Source organism: Mastigoproctus giganteus, chromosome 4 (assembly GCF_048544385.1).
Source record: "Mastigoproctus giganteus isolate SK-2022 chromosome 4, ASM4854438v1, whole genome shotgun sequence".
NCBI classification, from domain to species: domain Eukaryota; kingdom Metazoa; phylum Arthropoda; class Arachnida; order Uropygi; family Thelyphonidae; genus Mastigoproctus; species Mastigoproctus giganteus.
In genome coordinates this window covers 20,993,744-21,011,354 of record NC_143578.1, presented here as the reverse complement: position 1 = coordinate 21,011,354, position 17,611 = coordinate 20,993,744, and the positions used below count along the sequence as shown (strand labels likewise).

At 32.5% G+C, this 17,611-nt stretch overlaps 1 protein-coding gene across 1 annotated transcript; it reads left to right on the top strand.

The window, feature by feature from the left end:
- The first annotated feature begins 20 nt into the window (after nt 1-20).
- LOC150086452 (large ribosomal subunit protein mL62-like) lies at nt 21-17,599 on the top strand. Its single transcript, XM_090371391.1, has 6 exons — nt 21-201; nt 2,318-2,363; nt 5,877-5,975; nt 8,254-8,336; nt 13,726-13,889; nt 17,429-17,599. The coding sequence occupies exons 1-6, from the start codon at nt 31-33 to the stop codon at nt 17,511-17,513; spliced, it is 648 nt and encodes a 215-aa protein (XP_090227517.1). The 5' UTR covers nt 21-30; the 3' UTR covers nt 17,514-17,599.
- The last annotated feature ends 12 nt before the right edge of the window (nt 17,600-17,611 follow it).

The window sequence follows — 17,611 nt, the reverse complement described above, 5'->3', positions numbered from 1 at the left end:
ACTAGGGATTTTACGAGAATGAAGCAAAGCATGGCGCTTGCTGTGCAGAGGTTGTTGTTACAGAGTGGTGTTGTACCCAGGATTCTTAAAAATATAAGTCACACAGCAAAATTTTCGCGGTTCCAGTCTAGTTTTAAGAGTCGTTATAGTCTGGATAAAATATATCCAAACAGTAACTTTAATATTGCAGCTCTGCCGCAGGTAATGTGTTTATAGTTAGTAGAATGAAACGATATACTATACATCTGTAACTTTACAGCTCCGCAACCTAAGAGTGGAGCTGAAAGTAATGTCTTTTCGATCAATCAGTACCCGTTATTCGTTTGCACACAAATACCAGGCTTTAGTGTTAGTAGTGGTAAATGATGCAGGAAAGCAAACTTAAACGTCAGCCAAAAAAATAAATAAAAACTAACATTTCCTATATCATTATTAGCTATATGGTGCAAGGAAGCCCGAGGATTATGCTGCACCAGCCAAAAAAAATTCCCGAGTTACCCTGAGAGAGAGAGAGAGTCAAAAGTAGAAGGGAATCACCAATGCAGACAGGCTGCCAGAGCAGGTCATGGGGTTTTGTCAATAATATATAGGAATTTTGCTAGCAGGGAAAAGGAGGTGATTGTCCCTCTGTATAAGGCAATGGTCACGCCTTGAGTACTGCGTACAGGTCTGGAGGCCTCATTTTAGGAAGGATGTAGATTTGCTTGAGCATGTACAGAGAAGGGCAACAAGATCGGTGAGGGGAATGAAGGGATCCTCTTACCAAGAGAGGCTTAAGTTCTGCAAATTGCAGTGGCTGGAGACTAGGCACCTGTGCGGTGATCTGATTGAGGTGTATGAGGCCTTGAATGGGTTGAGCACGCTGAATTCTGATGGGATCCTTCCACTTGTTCAGATTACGAACCTAAGGGGGCATAAATTCAAATTAAGAAAGGACAGATGTAGAATAGATGTGCGGAAATTTGCCTTTAGCCAGCAGGTGGTTAATTGCAGGAACAAACTTCCATCTGTCGTTGTGGAAGTTGATAGGTTGAATAAATTTAAGGAGGAACTGGACAGGCATTTGGAGGGAATGGTGTGATTTTTTTTTTTGGCTGATGCTGCATAAGCTCATACACTTGCTTTCTTGCATCACATGCCACTACTACTACTATATCCAGCTCAGGACCCTGGGTGTGCCAAGCCCATACTCACCAAATGTGAGCCCCTGTTCTTCCTTGAATTTATTCAAATTACCCAATTCTTCAACACCAGATGGAAGTTTATTCCAACAATCGACCACCTGTTGGCCAAAGGCAAACTTTTGCACATATGTTCTGCAACCATCCTTCCTCAATTTGAATTTATACCCACTCGTGTGTATTCTGAGCAAGAGGGAGTATTCTATTAGCATTGAGCTTACTCAATCCATTCAGAGCCTTAATTAAATACTTAAATCACCTTGCAAGTGCCTAGTCTCCAGATACTGCAATTTGCAGAATTGAAATTTTTGGTTGCTATTCCCCAAGTGTAAGTCCTGGCTTCTGCATTAAAATGTAACTGCCACTTTTCTGACTGTCTCTGAAGTCTCTTTAAGTCATCCTGAAGAAGTTTGTGCAGATCAATTCGCATTGATCATTAACTGCTCTACCGACCTTGATGTCATCTGCAAATTTTGACATCGTGCCAACCAAATAATTGGTTGTTCTACCCAAAGAATGACTGTTGTGTCATTCATCAGCTCTCACATTATTATACAGATCCAATTTCTGTATAATATCCAATAATTTGAGAAATACATCTATTAGCATTAATCAAGGTTATATATTGGAATTGTTAGTTCGCTATGTTGTTCCAGTTTCCTCAGTGCTACTTGTTCCAAACTTTGAGTGCTTTTTTTTTCTGTTTCTTCTTTCTTCCCCCTTCTTCTGTGTTCAGATTTCTTTCACAACCCCACCCATTCTTTCTTCCTTCATTGGATTTACTGACATGTATGTCACTTCATCATATGGTGTCCCATTATTTTATGACTAAAAAAATTTTGAAAAAACTAATTAAAAGCTTCCACACTCAGTTTATTTATCCTATATTTATTCATTTTGTCTGATTTTAATGAATACATATTATTTAGCTGCTTTATTTTAACCTTATTTTATTTTAATTATTTTATGCAGTATAGTCAATGTTTACATATTAATTAACAATGATACATGTTGTATCCAGATTTTTTAAAATAGCAGTTCCTAAATAATAATTCCTAAATGGTTCCTAAATAATAGCAGTTGTTGTTTATCATTCAGTTTTTTTAATAATGAAATACTTTTTCCTTCTGTTGCAGATACCACAAAATACAGAGAATGAATTTTCTGGTTATATACCAATGGGTAAGTTCCTAAAAGAATATTGTTATTACAGTGTAATCATTTCCTGAATCATTTCAAGACTTTCATTACAGCATTCGTTCAAATATTATTTGTAAAAGGTTGACTGATTCACAAATAATTTTATATAAAATGTCTATTAATGAAAATACAGCTAAAACTTGATATTTCCCTAAAACCAACATAGGTCATTAAATATGTCTTCTGTGAAAGGTGATAGATGCAGGAGTTATAATTGTACATATTTTACAGTGTTTAATTTTAAATTTAAGAAAGGTTTAGATAAATTATTGGAAGGAATAAGAAAATGAAGTGTTTTTTTTTGTTGGATAATGTATAAGCTTTGCTTCCTTACATCATGTTACTAATACTAACAGCCTATATTTTATATAACCTCATTGATTAGTAAAAACACAGAGCTGCAAGGCTCAATAATTTCTATGTTGTTACAATATATTCAAAAGAGTAAGAGATTACCTCAATCTTTTGCATAGAATACTTCCAGTCAGTGCTCTCCAAATGTAACAAATAAAATAAATTAAAATAAAATAAAATAAACGGAAGAATTCATTAAATTATGTTATCCATTTATTTCATTTTATTTTGTTCGTTACATTTGGAGAGCATTGACTGGAAGTATTCTATGCAGAAGATTGGAACAGGCTTCCATCTCTTGCTGTGGAAGCTAATAGCCTAAATAAATTTAAGGCTGAGCCGGACAGGCATTTGGATCGAATGGAGGGGTGAAATGGGAGATTTTTTTTTTTTTTGCTGATGCTGCATAAGCTTGCTTTCTTGTATCGTATGCCTCTACTAATGCAAATTTCATTTCAAATGCTATTATCTTTTGCCTTTCTTTCTTTCTTATTTATTTTACATTTTTCTGATCCATAAGTTGCTATGGATATGATGACCATTTCGTGTAGTTAAATTTTTAGACTGAGATATTGTTACTCTTCCATATGTTTTTGAGTTTGTTCAAATTTGTCCATCTGATGTTCCATCTGTGATTAATTTGGTCAATATTGCTTAGGTTTGCAGTTATTAAAGAGCCCAGGTACACGAATTTTTGTACTTTGTACTTGTTCTGTCTGTTGATTTTGGATGTTTGTCTTCTGTGGTTCTTCCAATTTGCATTACTTTGGTTTTATTTATATTGATATTTATTCCATAATTGTTGCTTATTTTATTGATGTTTGTTATAATATCTCTGAGTTGTTCTTTGTTTCTGTTAATATCATAACATCTGCATATTTTATGTGGTTTATATTTTTACCATTTATTATTCTGCCCTGTTTTCTTCAGTTGATTTCATTAGTTCCTCTAGGTGGATATTAAATAAATAGATATGGGAATAAAGGGCATCCCTGCATATTTCAAAATTCTCTGTTTTAACTTTGTTGAATTTTACAATTGCTTTTGTATTTTTGTAGTAATTATTTACAAACGTGGGTATTTCTTGAACTAGTGGTATTTTTGTATTTATTTCATTAAATATTCTCTGTTTACAGTCAGATACCTGCTTGAAATCGATGAAGCAGAAATAAAGAGGTTTCTTCTTGTTCCAGTATTTTTCTGCAGTAATGTTTAGTGTGAATATTTGGTCTATTGTTGATCTATCTTTTCTAAATCCTGCACGTTTTTCCCCTATTGTTTCTTCATATATTTTAAGTATCCTATTTTGTAAGCTCCTTATGAATATTTTATATATATGGCTTGAAAGGGTAATGGATCTATAATTCCGAAATTTTCTTTATTTTCTTTTTTTGTATATAGGTGCTATTATTCCACTTTTCCAGTCTTCTGGTATATCCCCCATAAATATAATTAAAGAATTGTGCAAGGTGTTTTAACATTGCTTTGCCTCCAAATTTCTGTTTGGATACCATCATTTCCAGGTGCCTTGTCATTCTTCATTTGGCTAATTGCTTTCTGAACTTCTTATCGTGTTATAGGGGATGCTTTATCTCTCCTATTATCTGAGGCAAGAACATTTTTTCTTTCCCCTTTAAACAGGTTTCATAATATTCTTTCCATAATTTTTTAATTTCTTGCATGTTTCCTGTTTTTCATTGTCATTGTTTTTAGGGTGTATGTTTTATAGAGTTCCTTTATAACCCGTTAAGTTGTTTTAGAGTTGTGGCATTTATTTGCTTCTTTGCACAACTCTGCTTTATCTTCTAACCATTTCCTTTTAGCAGCTCTACATAGGTTGCCTATTTTATTTTTTAGGGTTTTATATTTTTTCTTGTTTTCTTCGTTGAATTTAACAAAGGTTTAGGAGGTTTTTCTTTCCCTACATCTAAGATTTCTGTTGTAATCTAAGGATTATTTGGTTTTGGTTTAGTTTCTAAAGTTTCTAAAGCTGTATCTTTAATCATTTGTTTAGTTTAGTTTAGTAAAATAAAAAAAAAGTTTTTGTTTTTTACTAGTCATAGACTAGAACATTATTTTTAGCCTGCTTGTTTTTTTAAAGGAAAGCAAGCTTAAGATCACAAGGCATGCTGTTCCCCCCTCCAAACACCATGTTTGGGTGGGGGAAGGGGATCTTGATATGTATGCTCTTGGCCCTGTTCAAAATGATAACCACTTACAGTATGGCCACCATCTCTGTAGAACTTCTATAAAATATTGGGTTTATATAAAATACAAACCTAATTAATAGGTTGTATATTATAAATACTACAAAGGAAGGTCTCTTAGGATAATGTGATCTGCCATCTTAAAATAAGTTTGAAATAGGCTTCATTATTTTAAAATATAAACAAGAGTCAAAGGGAAAACACAGGAAATGCAAATGGTTGTTATTACACTGCATTGTTTTGTTTTTTCTTTTTCTTTTTTCTTTTGAAAGAATTTTAGGAGGCACCAATGATAAGATATATTACTGCTGAGATTGTCTTGTCTCTTCTGCCAGCAATGAACATTCAAAACTATATGAAATTTGTAAAATAATTTTACAGGACTTTAAATAATTTGAAGAGGTATCCACTGATGTGGAAATGGTCAGTGAATTTCATAGATGGTCATATTCTTTTCCTTAAAAAGGACTAGGAATAATAAATCCTTGGTTCCTATTAGTTTGTGAGCTCCATGACTGTAATGTTGTGGAGGACAAAAGTAGAAGGATCCAAGGATTTATTATTGCCCATGTCACTTTTTTGGAGTGGTCTGAGTTCGCATCCAAATTCTCATGAAAGGTGGACATGATAGTGCAGTAAAACGGTGATATTAGTAAAAAATCTGCCTTCTAAAACAAAGCCTGAAGATATCAATGAAGTATCGTTTCAACTTAAAAGAATTTCTAATAGGGGTTTCAATAAGGGTTGAAGTTGGTCAAAATTAGACAGAGGAGTAGGTTTTTCCATGAGTTATATAGTGAGTGATATATCGATAATTATTCTCTTCACAGAATTCTATTATATAAAAGAAGTTTAGTTATTACTGTTATTAAAGTCCATTTCATGTAACTTCATTTCAATGGCATATTATTAACATGTTCATTTAATTTTCCAGATGAGCTGATCATTAAATATTATAAAGGTGACTGTGAACCACCCCATTATGTTCTGAATAAATTTATACCCCGGACTCATGTACATAATATTTACATAGGTAAGAGTTTGAAATGTGGACATAATATTAATATTTAAAAAGTTAATTTTGATTTTTTTTGGAAGATGTTAAATTTTTTTTTTTTTTATGAAAACCCCAAACACAAGAGGTATTAGAACCTATAATACTTAGTACCGTGCTTGGATTGGAAGTTGAAAAGAAGATATTTGTTGACATTAGACTTGAACTTCTGTAGACTGTAATTTTCAGGAAATACATATGAAGGAAGGTTGTTCCAGAAAACGGCAGTTGAATGAATAAACAAGGAAGATGAAAAGTTGGTTCTGTGAGTTTGAAGTTGGACAGTAAATGGATGTTGACTGGTGGCAGCACATGTTCGGACTGTTTTGAGAGAGAGCGGAAATTATAGAAGCTAATTCAGAAGAACAGTGCCCATGGAAGTATCTGTAGAAAAGGCATGCAGCAGAAACAGTACATCTATGAGACAGCAAGTGGAGAGACTCTGTTAGAGAGGAGTCATTAATTAACCTAACTGCCCTCTTCTGAATGGAATCTAGAAACCTGAGAAAGGTTTTGGGGGCACCGCCCCCAGATGTGGGAACAATATTCCATGATAGGGTGGATTTGCAATTTGTACAGAGTGAACATCTGTTTGGAAGAAAAGTAACGCCAAGAGCAAAAGAGAAAACCAAGTTTTTTAGATGCAGAGGAAGCAATATTTGTAATGTACTTGTGGCAAGAGAGATTAGAAGTCAGGGTAATCCTCAAAAGAGATTCCCAATTTAAAATAACAGTGACAGTTCAATAAAATTGTATCAGTTTGACATGTAATTAACACAATTAAATATGGCTAAAAAACAAAAATTTGGTAAATTAATAATTCTGTTAATATTCAGGAATAATGGAATAGCTGCAAGTATTTATATATAAAAATTATTCACTGAAATTTTTATATAAGAAATATTAAATAATTTGCTTGTCTGGAATGCCCTTTGTACTTGAATAACTCAAAGACTAAACAAGCTTTTTACTTGATTCCTTTTGCAGTAGGTTTTATTTAGCAGTAAAATTTTCCAACCAATTTTAAAAATTTCTGCTGTCTTTTTAACAGTTCTGTAACAGAACTGTTGATCAACAGTTTCATTTCAGTTTTGGTTAAATATTCACCAGGGGTACACTAGGATAATTGTAATTTTTTTTGTACAATAATTGCACAACAATATCATCCTTTAAAAAATGTTATTTTTTTAAAGGACGATATAGTCATACATGTAAAAAATTGTCAAATTGCATTTTTAGTAATTTTTTTAAATATATTTTATTATCCAAGTCCATCTCACTGACAGTTTAGCTAACAGCAAAGGGAGCTGAGTCAGAGGTTTTTCTAATTACTTTGATATTAATCTTTATTTCTTATTGAAAACAGTTTTGGCAAAACATTCACCACTGGTACATTAGTTTCTAACATAAAAACTTTGCACTATATTTTATTCATAAAACTGTATGAGCTTATAGTATTAATTCTAGGCATCAAGATGAGTTCATAGTTCTGCAATTAGTAATCCTCTTTCTCAGTGGCATAGTGAGGGTAGGGTCAGCAGGTACATTGTAGCCCCCTGATGCCGAAATCTGGTATTGTGGGGCTCTTTAGCATTAGACATTTGGCACCGTTTTTTAGGGAATGTGCCTGCTGACAAAAATCCTGGCTACGCTACTGCTCTTCCCATTTCTCAAATATCACCCCTGTTTCATAAATAATTGTTGATTACAGAGACCAAATTTAGAATATAATTATTATACAAAAAGATAGTTGAAATCAATATAACATTGATTAAAAACACACTGGTGAAATTAAGAAATCTGAAAAATCAATGTGTCAAAATTTTGGGTTAAAATTTTGTTAAAAAGTGAGTTAAAATTTTATCAGCTGGAAAATCTTTCCAATATCATAGGGACAATTTTACACAATCTTGAGATTGGCTAACTACTGCCCTTTGTGAAAATGTTGTTATAAGAAATTCCACAGGTCAGTGAAATTATTTGAATCTTAAGCAGTTTAAACATTAAAGAGGGAATGCAAAACATTGAAGACAGAATAATACTTATTGAAAACATCATAATTCTTCAAGAGTAGTTTACCACAGTTTGGCTTTAAAGTAATTTTTACTCCATATTTTGGAAAGTAACTTTTTTTTTTAAAACTTATTTTGTAATTTAAATTTTAATTTCTTATATAATTAATTAAATTTTTCACAATATTTGTAAAATAAAAATTATACTTATATACTTTCACATAAATATATAATTTTTGTTTCAGCCAAAAGTAGAGTTGAAGTGCAGTTTCATGTTGCCTCTGCAGATTGGATACCTGATAAAGCAAAAAGTCAGATTATGAAAATGGTCAGTAATTAATTGTTTAGAAAATAACCTAGCCATTTTTCACTTAAAGAAGGAAGTTATTTCTTTTTAACAGTCACTAAGCTAATAGTTCCAAAATGTTTGCACTGATTACCTACCTTGTGGGTATGTGGAGGTGGTGGGTGTAAAATTTTAAACAATAGATTTCTCATAAAAAATTACATCCCGAAATTGAAGTATATACATATTGGTGAACTTCATTACTCAGTAATGTTCGGGTGGGTCAAATCTGTTGTTACATTTACTATGGGATAAGGATGATTATTTTGCATAAAGCATGAGACCAATGGAGAAGACTAATGTTACTTATTCTTGCTGGATACCATCACCCAGACTGCACCATTTCAAAGCTTGTTGGCCTCTCCTCTGTGGGCGGGCAGGTACCCTGGTGTTGCAATTATGACAATCCACTTATGAAGTTTAACTCCACAATATGAGAGGTGCCCGATGGTGTGCAATAGTATAAACTAATTTGATTATTTTGCATAAAGCATAATCCATTGGTGAAGCGTTACTTATTCAAGGTAGTGCAATACCATGACAACTCACTGTGAAGGTATTCACAATATGAGATACAATTAAAATGATGCTAATTATCTGCTTCGGAAGTTCACTGTGAACAAAACATGGGCAAGGGCACTAACCTGTTTATTAATGAATCTCACACATAGTCTCATGCTTTATGCAAAATAATCATCTTAGTTTATATTATTGTACACCATCAGGTATCTCTCATATTGTGGAGTTAAACTTCATAACTGGATTTTCACGATTGCAACACCAGGGTACCTACCCATCTGCTGAGAAGAGGCCAACAAGCCTTGAAACAGTGCCGTCTGGATGGTAGTATCCACTGAATATAAGTAACATTAGTCTTCCCCATTGGTGGACGTTACTTATTTGAGGTAGTACAATACCATGGCAACTAGTTGTGAAGGTATTCACAACGAGGATATTATGATGTGGTTACAAAGGAACTGGATGCAAAAAATAATTTTGATATCATATATTTGGATTTCAGGAAAGCTTTTGGCACTGTTGTGCATGGAAGACTATTGTACAAATTGGAGCAGAGTGGTATTAAGGGTAAGTTGCTATAATGGATAAAAGGATGGTTGAGTGGGAGAAGGTGGTAATCAATGGGTGCTGCTCTTCGTAGACTAATGTTATTAGTGGAGTCCCACAGGATTCGGTGTTGGGTCCACTGTTGTTTTGTATATTTATCAATGATATTGATGAAGGTATATTAGGCTTAGTGTCGAAGTTTGCAGATGATACAAAGGTTGGCAGGATTGTTAATGACAGTAATGGCACTGTGCTACTGCAACAGGATCTTGATAATTTGGGCAGATGGGCTAAGAAGTGGCAACTGAAGTTTAACCTTGACAAATGCAAAGTACTGCATATGGGTAGAAGTAACCCCAGAAAAACGTACTAAGTGTGTGGTACTACACTTAAGGTGGTAGAAAATGAAAAAGACCTGGGAGTAATTGTGCAGTCAGATATGAAGTTTTCTGAGCAATGCAGACAGGCTGCCAGGGCAGGTCATGGGGTTTTATCAATGATATATAGGAATTTTGCTAGCAGGGAAAAGGAGGTGATTGTCCCTCTGTATAAGGCAATGGTCAGGCCGCGCCATGAGTACTGCGTACTGGTCTGGAGGCCTCATTTTAGGAAGGATGTAGATTTGCTTGAGCGTGTACAGAGAAGGGCAACAAGATTGGTGAGGGGAATGAAGAGATCCTCTTACCAAGAGAGGCTTAAGTTCTGCAAATTGCAGTGGCTGGAGACTAGGCACCTGTGCGGTGATCTGATTGAGGTGTGTAAGGCCTTGAATGGGTTGAGCACGCTGAATTCTGATGGGATCCTTCCACTTGTTCAGATTACGAACCTAAGGGGGCATAAATTGAAATTAAGAAAAGATAGAGGTAGAATAGATGTGCGGAAATTTGCCTTTAGCCAGCGGGTGGTTAATTAAACGGCTGGAACAAACTTCCATCTGTCGTTGTGGAAGTTGATAGGTTAAATAAATTTAAGAAGGAACTGGACAGGCATTTGGAGGGAATGGTGTGATTTTTTTTTTTTTTTGGCTGATGCTGCATAAGCTCATACACTTGCTTTCTTGCATCACATGCCACTACTACTATAACAATACCTTCACAAAAAGGCAAATTACATAATGCAATTAAAACAATGCTAATTATCTACTACAGCAGTTCACTACAAACAAAACATGGCGCAAAGGCACTAACCTGCTCACTAATAATTGCATTATGTAATTTGTGAATAGCCATTGCCTACTATAGTATAGGTCATTGCAAAATCGAGATGGCAGCAATAGTAGGTGTTACTTTAAAGGCATGTCTGGGCTAAGGAATATTAAGACAATATGATTTCAATGTTTACGATTAAAAAAAGACTGCTCTTTTCCATATTTGGTAAACTTTTCCACATCTGTTAAAGAAAATAAAATGCTAATACATGTAGCATTTTTTTTTAATAAAGGAAAAAATTTATTTCAATCAGTGAAGTCACTAATAGGCAATTGTAAACTTTCACCACAATGTTTCTACTTACATTATAAACTTCAAATTAAGTAATGCAAAATGAAATAATATGAAATCTGAGCAAAATAATCAGTTTTGATATCAGATTTTTATTTATGGTACATATGTTCAGAACTAACGATTTTTTTGTTATTAATTAATTTAGATTAAAACAATATAATAATACTGTATCTTGAAGAAATTATGAGCTGTACTTTTATGAATAAATCTCTGCTATTTTGCTGAAATTAATATAAGTTCTGAACATGTATACCATAAACCAAAATTTGTTATATGAAAACTGTCTTTTTAGCTCAGATTTCAGATTATTTCATTCTGCATTACTTAATTTTAAGTTTATAATGTAATCAGAAATACTGTAACAGTGAAAGTTTACATTTACCTATTAGACTTCTTTAACTGAAATTAATTTTTAGCCTTTATAAAAAAAACAAAGTACTTCATGTATTTTATTTTATTTTCTTTAGCAGATCTGGAAATGTGTTTTCCACATTTGGAAAAGAGTATCCTTTTTTTAAGGCATTACCTCACTTGCCCCAAAGGCTTAAGCCCCATATTCCACTTGCCCTAAAAGGATACGCTCTATGTCCCACTTGCCCTAATTGCATGGCCTATATCCCATTTGCCCTATTCCCACATTTCCACTGTGTGTATGTAACCATGTTCTATTTTTTTGGAGCAATAAAAATATAAAAATGGACTTCAAAAACAGTTTTTATGAGGTGGAAGATTTCCAACGTTTATTAATCCTAGTACACTCTTGAAGTTAGCTCGTTTCTTTTTAAATGGGTAATCATTTTCCATATATTAACATGATGGTGCCCCACTGATTTATTTAAAGCATAATGCCATCCTTCCACATGATTTATTGTCTAAGGGCCAAAATTAACATGATGATTCCACAATGATGGCAGAAAGTGACTAGTGGGTCCAATTGAATTTGTTTCGAAGTATTTTATAAGCTCTTCACGCTTTTCATATGAAGGATGTTCTGGCGATGGATGTTCTCGAATGGTTCCTTCCCAAGCTTCCTCTAGTTCGGGGGTCAGCAACCTGCGGCTCTAACTTTTAGCCCACATGCAGCACAATTTGAAATGGAAAAAATCATGGACATGTGGAGTGCAAGACTGAAATGCCTTAAAACTGAAATTGAGGATTTGGAGAGGTAAAAGGCTGCCATTGCAATTCTACACAAATGGACGGCGATAGACAAGTTGAAAAAGCAAGGTCTCTCAGTTTTTGGTTCAACGAATTTCTGCGGGCAAATATTTTCGAACTTGAACTATATTAAAAATAAATCAAGAAACTGTCTGAACAATGTGATCTCTCAGCATGTTTAAAGATGAAAATTACAACATACTCGCTCAATGATGAGAGACTCGTTCAAGAAGTTCAGCAGCAAAAGTCACATTAATTTGTACCTAATTGGATGTTTGTTATGTTTTTTCATTGTTACTAAATAATATTTCAGAATACATGTATATATTTTTTTTATAAAACACCTTCCCACTCTATTCCATTTCTTAAAACACTCCCCCCAGCTTGAGCTGAAGTGTGACTCTTCGGATTCTCTCTCTTTTTTTTTTTTTTTAATTGGATAAAAAATGGCTCTTCACTCAAAAAAAAGTTGCTGACCCTTGCTCTAGTTCATCTAAAGAAACAAATGCCAATCCCACCATTGACTTCACTAACTTTTTGACAATTTGTTCCTTGATGTATGCCAATTGTAATCCTAAATGTTGTACTTGTAATCCTAAATGTACTGCCAAGTTGCTTGACTGAAATGAAATAAATAGCCCTTTATATCAGCATTAGAAAATGTTTCTTCTATGGATATGATGTCAGCACTTTCGTAATTAACTTGGAATTTTCTTGGTTGAAACATCCCAATTTGCAATGCTTTCTGTTGAATTAATTAGAACATGCAATTTTAAGTTGGTTTTGACTTATCTGAAGAATATAAAGAAATGGAAACATTTGGCCTCTATGCATGGCATGAAGAGTATATAGTTGGCAAAATAATTGAGGAATAACTTTAAATGTTCCATCCATGTAAATAGCATTTCCTGGATTTCTGCAGAGAATCTGAAGGAACCGCCAATTCCGAAACCAAGAATCTTTCTTCCTCACCACCTTCAAATAGCAAAAATTCTTTATCTTCTAAGGTATGCAATTGTATACCTGATTAGGGCAACTGACAGTAACACACCTACCATTGGGATGTGATTAGGTCATCATTATGGCAAGCGTTCATTAGGGCATGTGCAATTATGGCATCACCATTAGTGCTTCTGAGATTAGGGCAAATGAGGCTAAACCCTTTTTTAATCGTAAATTGTGAACGTTGAAATTGTATTGTCTTAATATTCCTTAGCTCAGATGAGCCTTTCACCTACTATTGCTGCCATATTGATTTTATGCTAGAGCCTATACTCTAATAGGCTATGGAATAGCCCCTTTATAGTCATGATAATTAATTTGGTTCATACTTGCATTTGAGGGAGGGAGGAGAAAGTCTATAGCAGGGAAGTCAAATATGCATCTTGTGATCAGATTAGCAAAAAAAAATTGTTTGGTGGGCTAGATTTGGTCAATTTTAAGCCCAAAATACTATACCTGTATAAAAATAGTTGTGCATTATGGAACTTAGATCAGATTTATTAATTATTTAATAAGTTATGCAAATCTTCATAAGTTTTGAATTTCTGTGAATAAGTTTTAAAATGAATTTCTTTTCAAATATTTTATTTGTTTATGCAAAAATGTTGAATACAGTTTGTAACATATATATTTTTTCCCCTCAGCACCCGTTAACAAAAGAAGGTAATTTGCTAGTGATATCAGACAAAACCAGGGTGCAATTAATAAATTTAGCTGACTGTTTAGATAAAATTCGCTGCATAATTAGGGAAGCCTTGAAGCCACCTCCCAAAGATTTGCCAGTAACCAAAGAGATGATGAAAGAAAGGTAAATAGTGTTAAAAAAATTATATTTTATTATTTTTTACTTTTTATTTAGATTTTGTTCTGTGAATTAGCAGATGTAAAACAATCTCTTTTGGTGAAACTAGCTTGCCTAGAATTTTGTATTAAATAGTTTGTATGTTTTTCTACATTTTTTTTTATTAATGAATTTTTTTTTTTTTTTTTGTTCTTGCATAAATGTGTCAAAATAAATTTTATATTTTTAACACTTATTTTTATTTTTTGTTTTTTTTTATTGGTTTAAACCAATTAACTGATTAAAATTCACTAGAGGGTTTACAATTTGCTATTATAAATATTTGATTGCCAGCTACTAACAATGAATATTATCAAATATTGTCATTAGTCACCCCTGTTCGTGACAGATTATATATGAAATAAAATAATGGTAAAGAGCACCAAAATATAACTAATATTTCAATGATGAATAAATGATCAAATGATCACTGTATGATCAAATCACTTTACAATGGACTCTTCATAATAAAATACCATTCACTATATGATATGTGGTAAGCCCCAGTCATTGTGATCACATTTGTGAATTGAATTTTAATTCTATTAAATGGCAAGCAAAAATAGAAGGAATATTATCCACAGACTATAAAAGTAAAGATGTAAAGCACAAATTTGCACTTTATTACCTTGCCAATTAACAAAATTAAATGATATGTGAAAATTGGAAGAATATTTTCCACAGGTTAGTAAAATAAAAATAAATTTACACTTATGTGCATAGCTTAATTAATACTCTAATATGTACATATTAACTAATTGATATTTCTGTTCACTGACATTTTTTTTTGGGTTGTAAAATTTAAAACAATAAAAAAAATAAGCAATCAATAACAAAGAACACGGCACACACAAATTGCAACTAACACGATACGATTGAGTGAGATACGGAGTAACAAGTTTATGAAGCTTAAAAAATAGAAATGAAGGGAAATTTCTGAAAATTTATTTATATTTGTTATACGACTGAAGATTTCATAGAAGGGGAAACACATTTTACCATAATGTAAAAACCCACAGAATTTGAGCTATTGGTATGATTGCAAATGCAATAAGATCAAGTTTACTACCTGTTTATAATAGATTGCACTAACAGAAAAGCCCAATAAACTGGAAATTGCAAATTGTTTTTATTGTTTTATGGTAATCCCCCCCCCCAGAAATATGTTTTAGAAAAATATCACAAAGGCATTCAAAATTGATTCTTATAACCGAACATACGATAACAATGAAAGTGTAGTGCATTTTAATGATTTGAATTGGTTTTTGAAATTTTATTCTATAAAGTGCCTTATTCTACAAACCAGTGATTATGTTAACTGGCACCTACTTATTTCACTTTATAATGCACTTATGATTGTCTCCAACCAGACGGCGTGGCCCTTCCTCTCAGCCGATAGCAGCATTTATAAATGTGTTGGCCGCATGTGTTGTTTTTCCATCCTTTAGTTGAAATGATTTGTTGTGTTGTGCTTTTATTAATATATTAGTTTTTATCAATTTTTTTAATCAGTATGTACAATTTCCATTATAAAAATCACCTTTTAGAGAAATAAATAGCTTAGTTATATAGCTAAAATTTCAACTTCTGAAGTCTTTGAACGAATTACCAAAAAATAATGTGTTATTGGGTTCACATTATGATATTTTCATGATATAATGGTGTCTCTGAAACAAATTAATATCATAAAAGGGATCCACTAATATAAAGTTTCTTTGTTGGCTACTATACTCAGGGAGAAATGGTAATGAATATTACCGTTCCTTTTGAATAAATGCAGAACTGACAACTTTTTCTGGTTTTTATTTTTTATGATTTTACAGAAAGTATACTGTTCTTTCAGATTTATGATATTTTTCTCAAATACATGAATGCATTATGTTGTTCAAATGTGGATCTAATATTTTTTCAGTTGCAGTTTAGTTTGTTTATATGCAGTTTTGTTTTTATATTCTGGTTTTTGCTATTTGTAGTCCAAGTGTTACTTATATTCATCTGGAATGCAATGAGTTAATATTCAGTAAAGTTAACATATAACTAGTAAAGTGAATAATACGAGTTTTCTAATTTTTAAACTAATGATAATTGGAGAATATTTCCTTGGAAAATGTATTCCCTTATGCTTGGTTGGGTTATGTTGATTAATAATTACAAATTCTGTTTTATTAGACTAGAAAACCAAACTTGCTACACAAGCAAATGTTGGCTACAAGCATTTTCTTGAATAGTTGTGGGGAAGGAGACTTATGGCATAAAATTATAACCTCCATAAATAAATGAAATTATGTGTGAAATTAAGTAATTGAGCAGATATCAGAAAATAAACTATTTGGTTCACCCTGTGACTTATAAATTGTGCATAAATTTGGTAAATTTCTTTACCCTCCATAAAAATATAAAAACAGATATTTGACAAGATTCAGATATTTAAAAAGATTCATCTCACGCTTAATATACATTAAAAATAATTTTAGGTATAACTTAGTGTAGACTAAATAAATATGCACAATTTTTTTTTTTTTTTTTACTGATGATGCCAAAACATGAAAATTTGTTGAAATCTGTGGTACTCTAGCACCATAGATGGGCTGGCAACTTAGAAGCAAGTTAAAACTTGTCATTATTGATATTGATTTTCTGAAGAGATAAAATTTTCATGTGGGGAGGAAGATTATTCCATAGAATTGAAAGAAGAGAAAATGGTGAGTTTAATATTTAGTATTTAGTATTAGTAACGGCCGCATGGTACAAGAAAGCCTATGGCTTATGCTGCACCAGCCAAAAAAAATAAAAAATAAAATAATCCGAACAAAACAATGATAAAAACAAAAAATAAATAACTAAATAATAATAAATAAAAAAAAAAATATATATATATATATATATATAAATAAAATAAAATATAAGTAAAAAGGAAATTAAACCTATCATCCTATGCGCTTCCCTTATCCGAAGGTACTATCCAGATGACCTTTGAATTTCCCCAAACTGTCGGCCTCTACCACCCATGAAGGCAACTTATTCCACAAGTTTGGAGTGAATTGTGAAGGGCAGAATTATTCCAGAGAACAGAAGTAAAGCGAGTAATTGAAGAAGAGGAGAAGTCAATTTAGTATGTTCAGAGTAAGTTTTGAACCAGTTGACATAATTTCCAGTCCAGTTCAGATGAAAATGAATTTACAAACATGAGTGAAAATATCAGTAGAGAAAGCATGAAGGCAATAAAACAGAGTATTTTAGACATTCTTCATATGCATGTGGCTGATGACATAAGGAAGCAAATGACACTCCAACTGTTTGTCTTCTTTCTGTTCTTTTTATTTACTTTGGAGATGCCTTTCACTTTCTTACCTCACTCACCAGATCCCAGAAAGGCTAGGCTTTTTTCAGTTTTTTATTGAAACAAGTTTTGTTATATGATAATTTATTTTTAAAATTTACTTCTGTCTTGTGTAAATTTTAAAACTAAGTTTTCTTATTTTCTTTTTTCCTTTTTTTTTTTCAAGTCAGGAGAAGGAAGCTGCAAAAAGGTTACGTCAAAAACGTGTTGTATCCAGACAGGCAGGTGCAGTCACTGATTCTTCTCAGTAAAAACTAATAAAATAAATGGTGTCTAGTGTTGTTTCTTGTGTTAAAACACCAAATTAAATAAATAAAAATATGAGTTATCAAATATAGCATTAAATTGC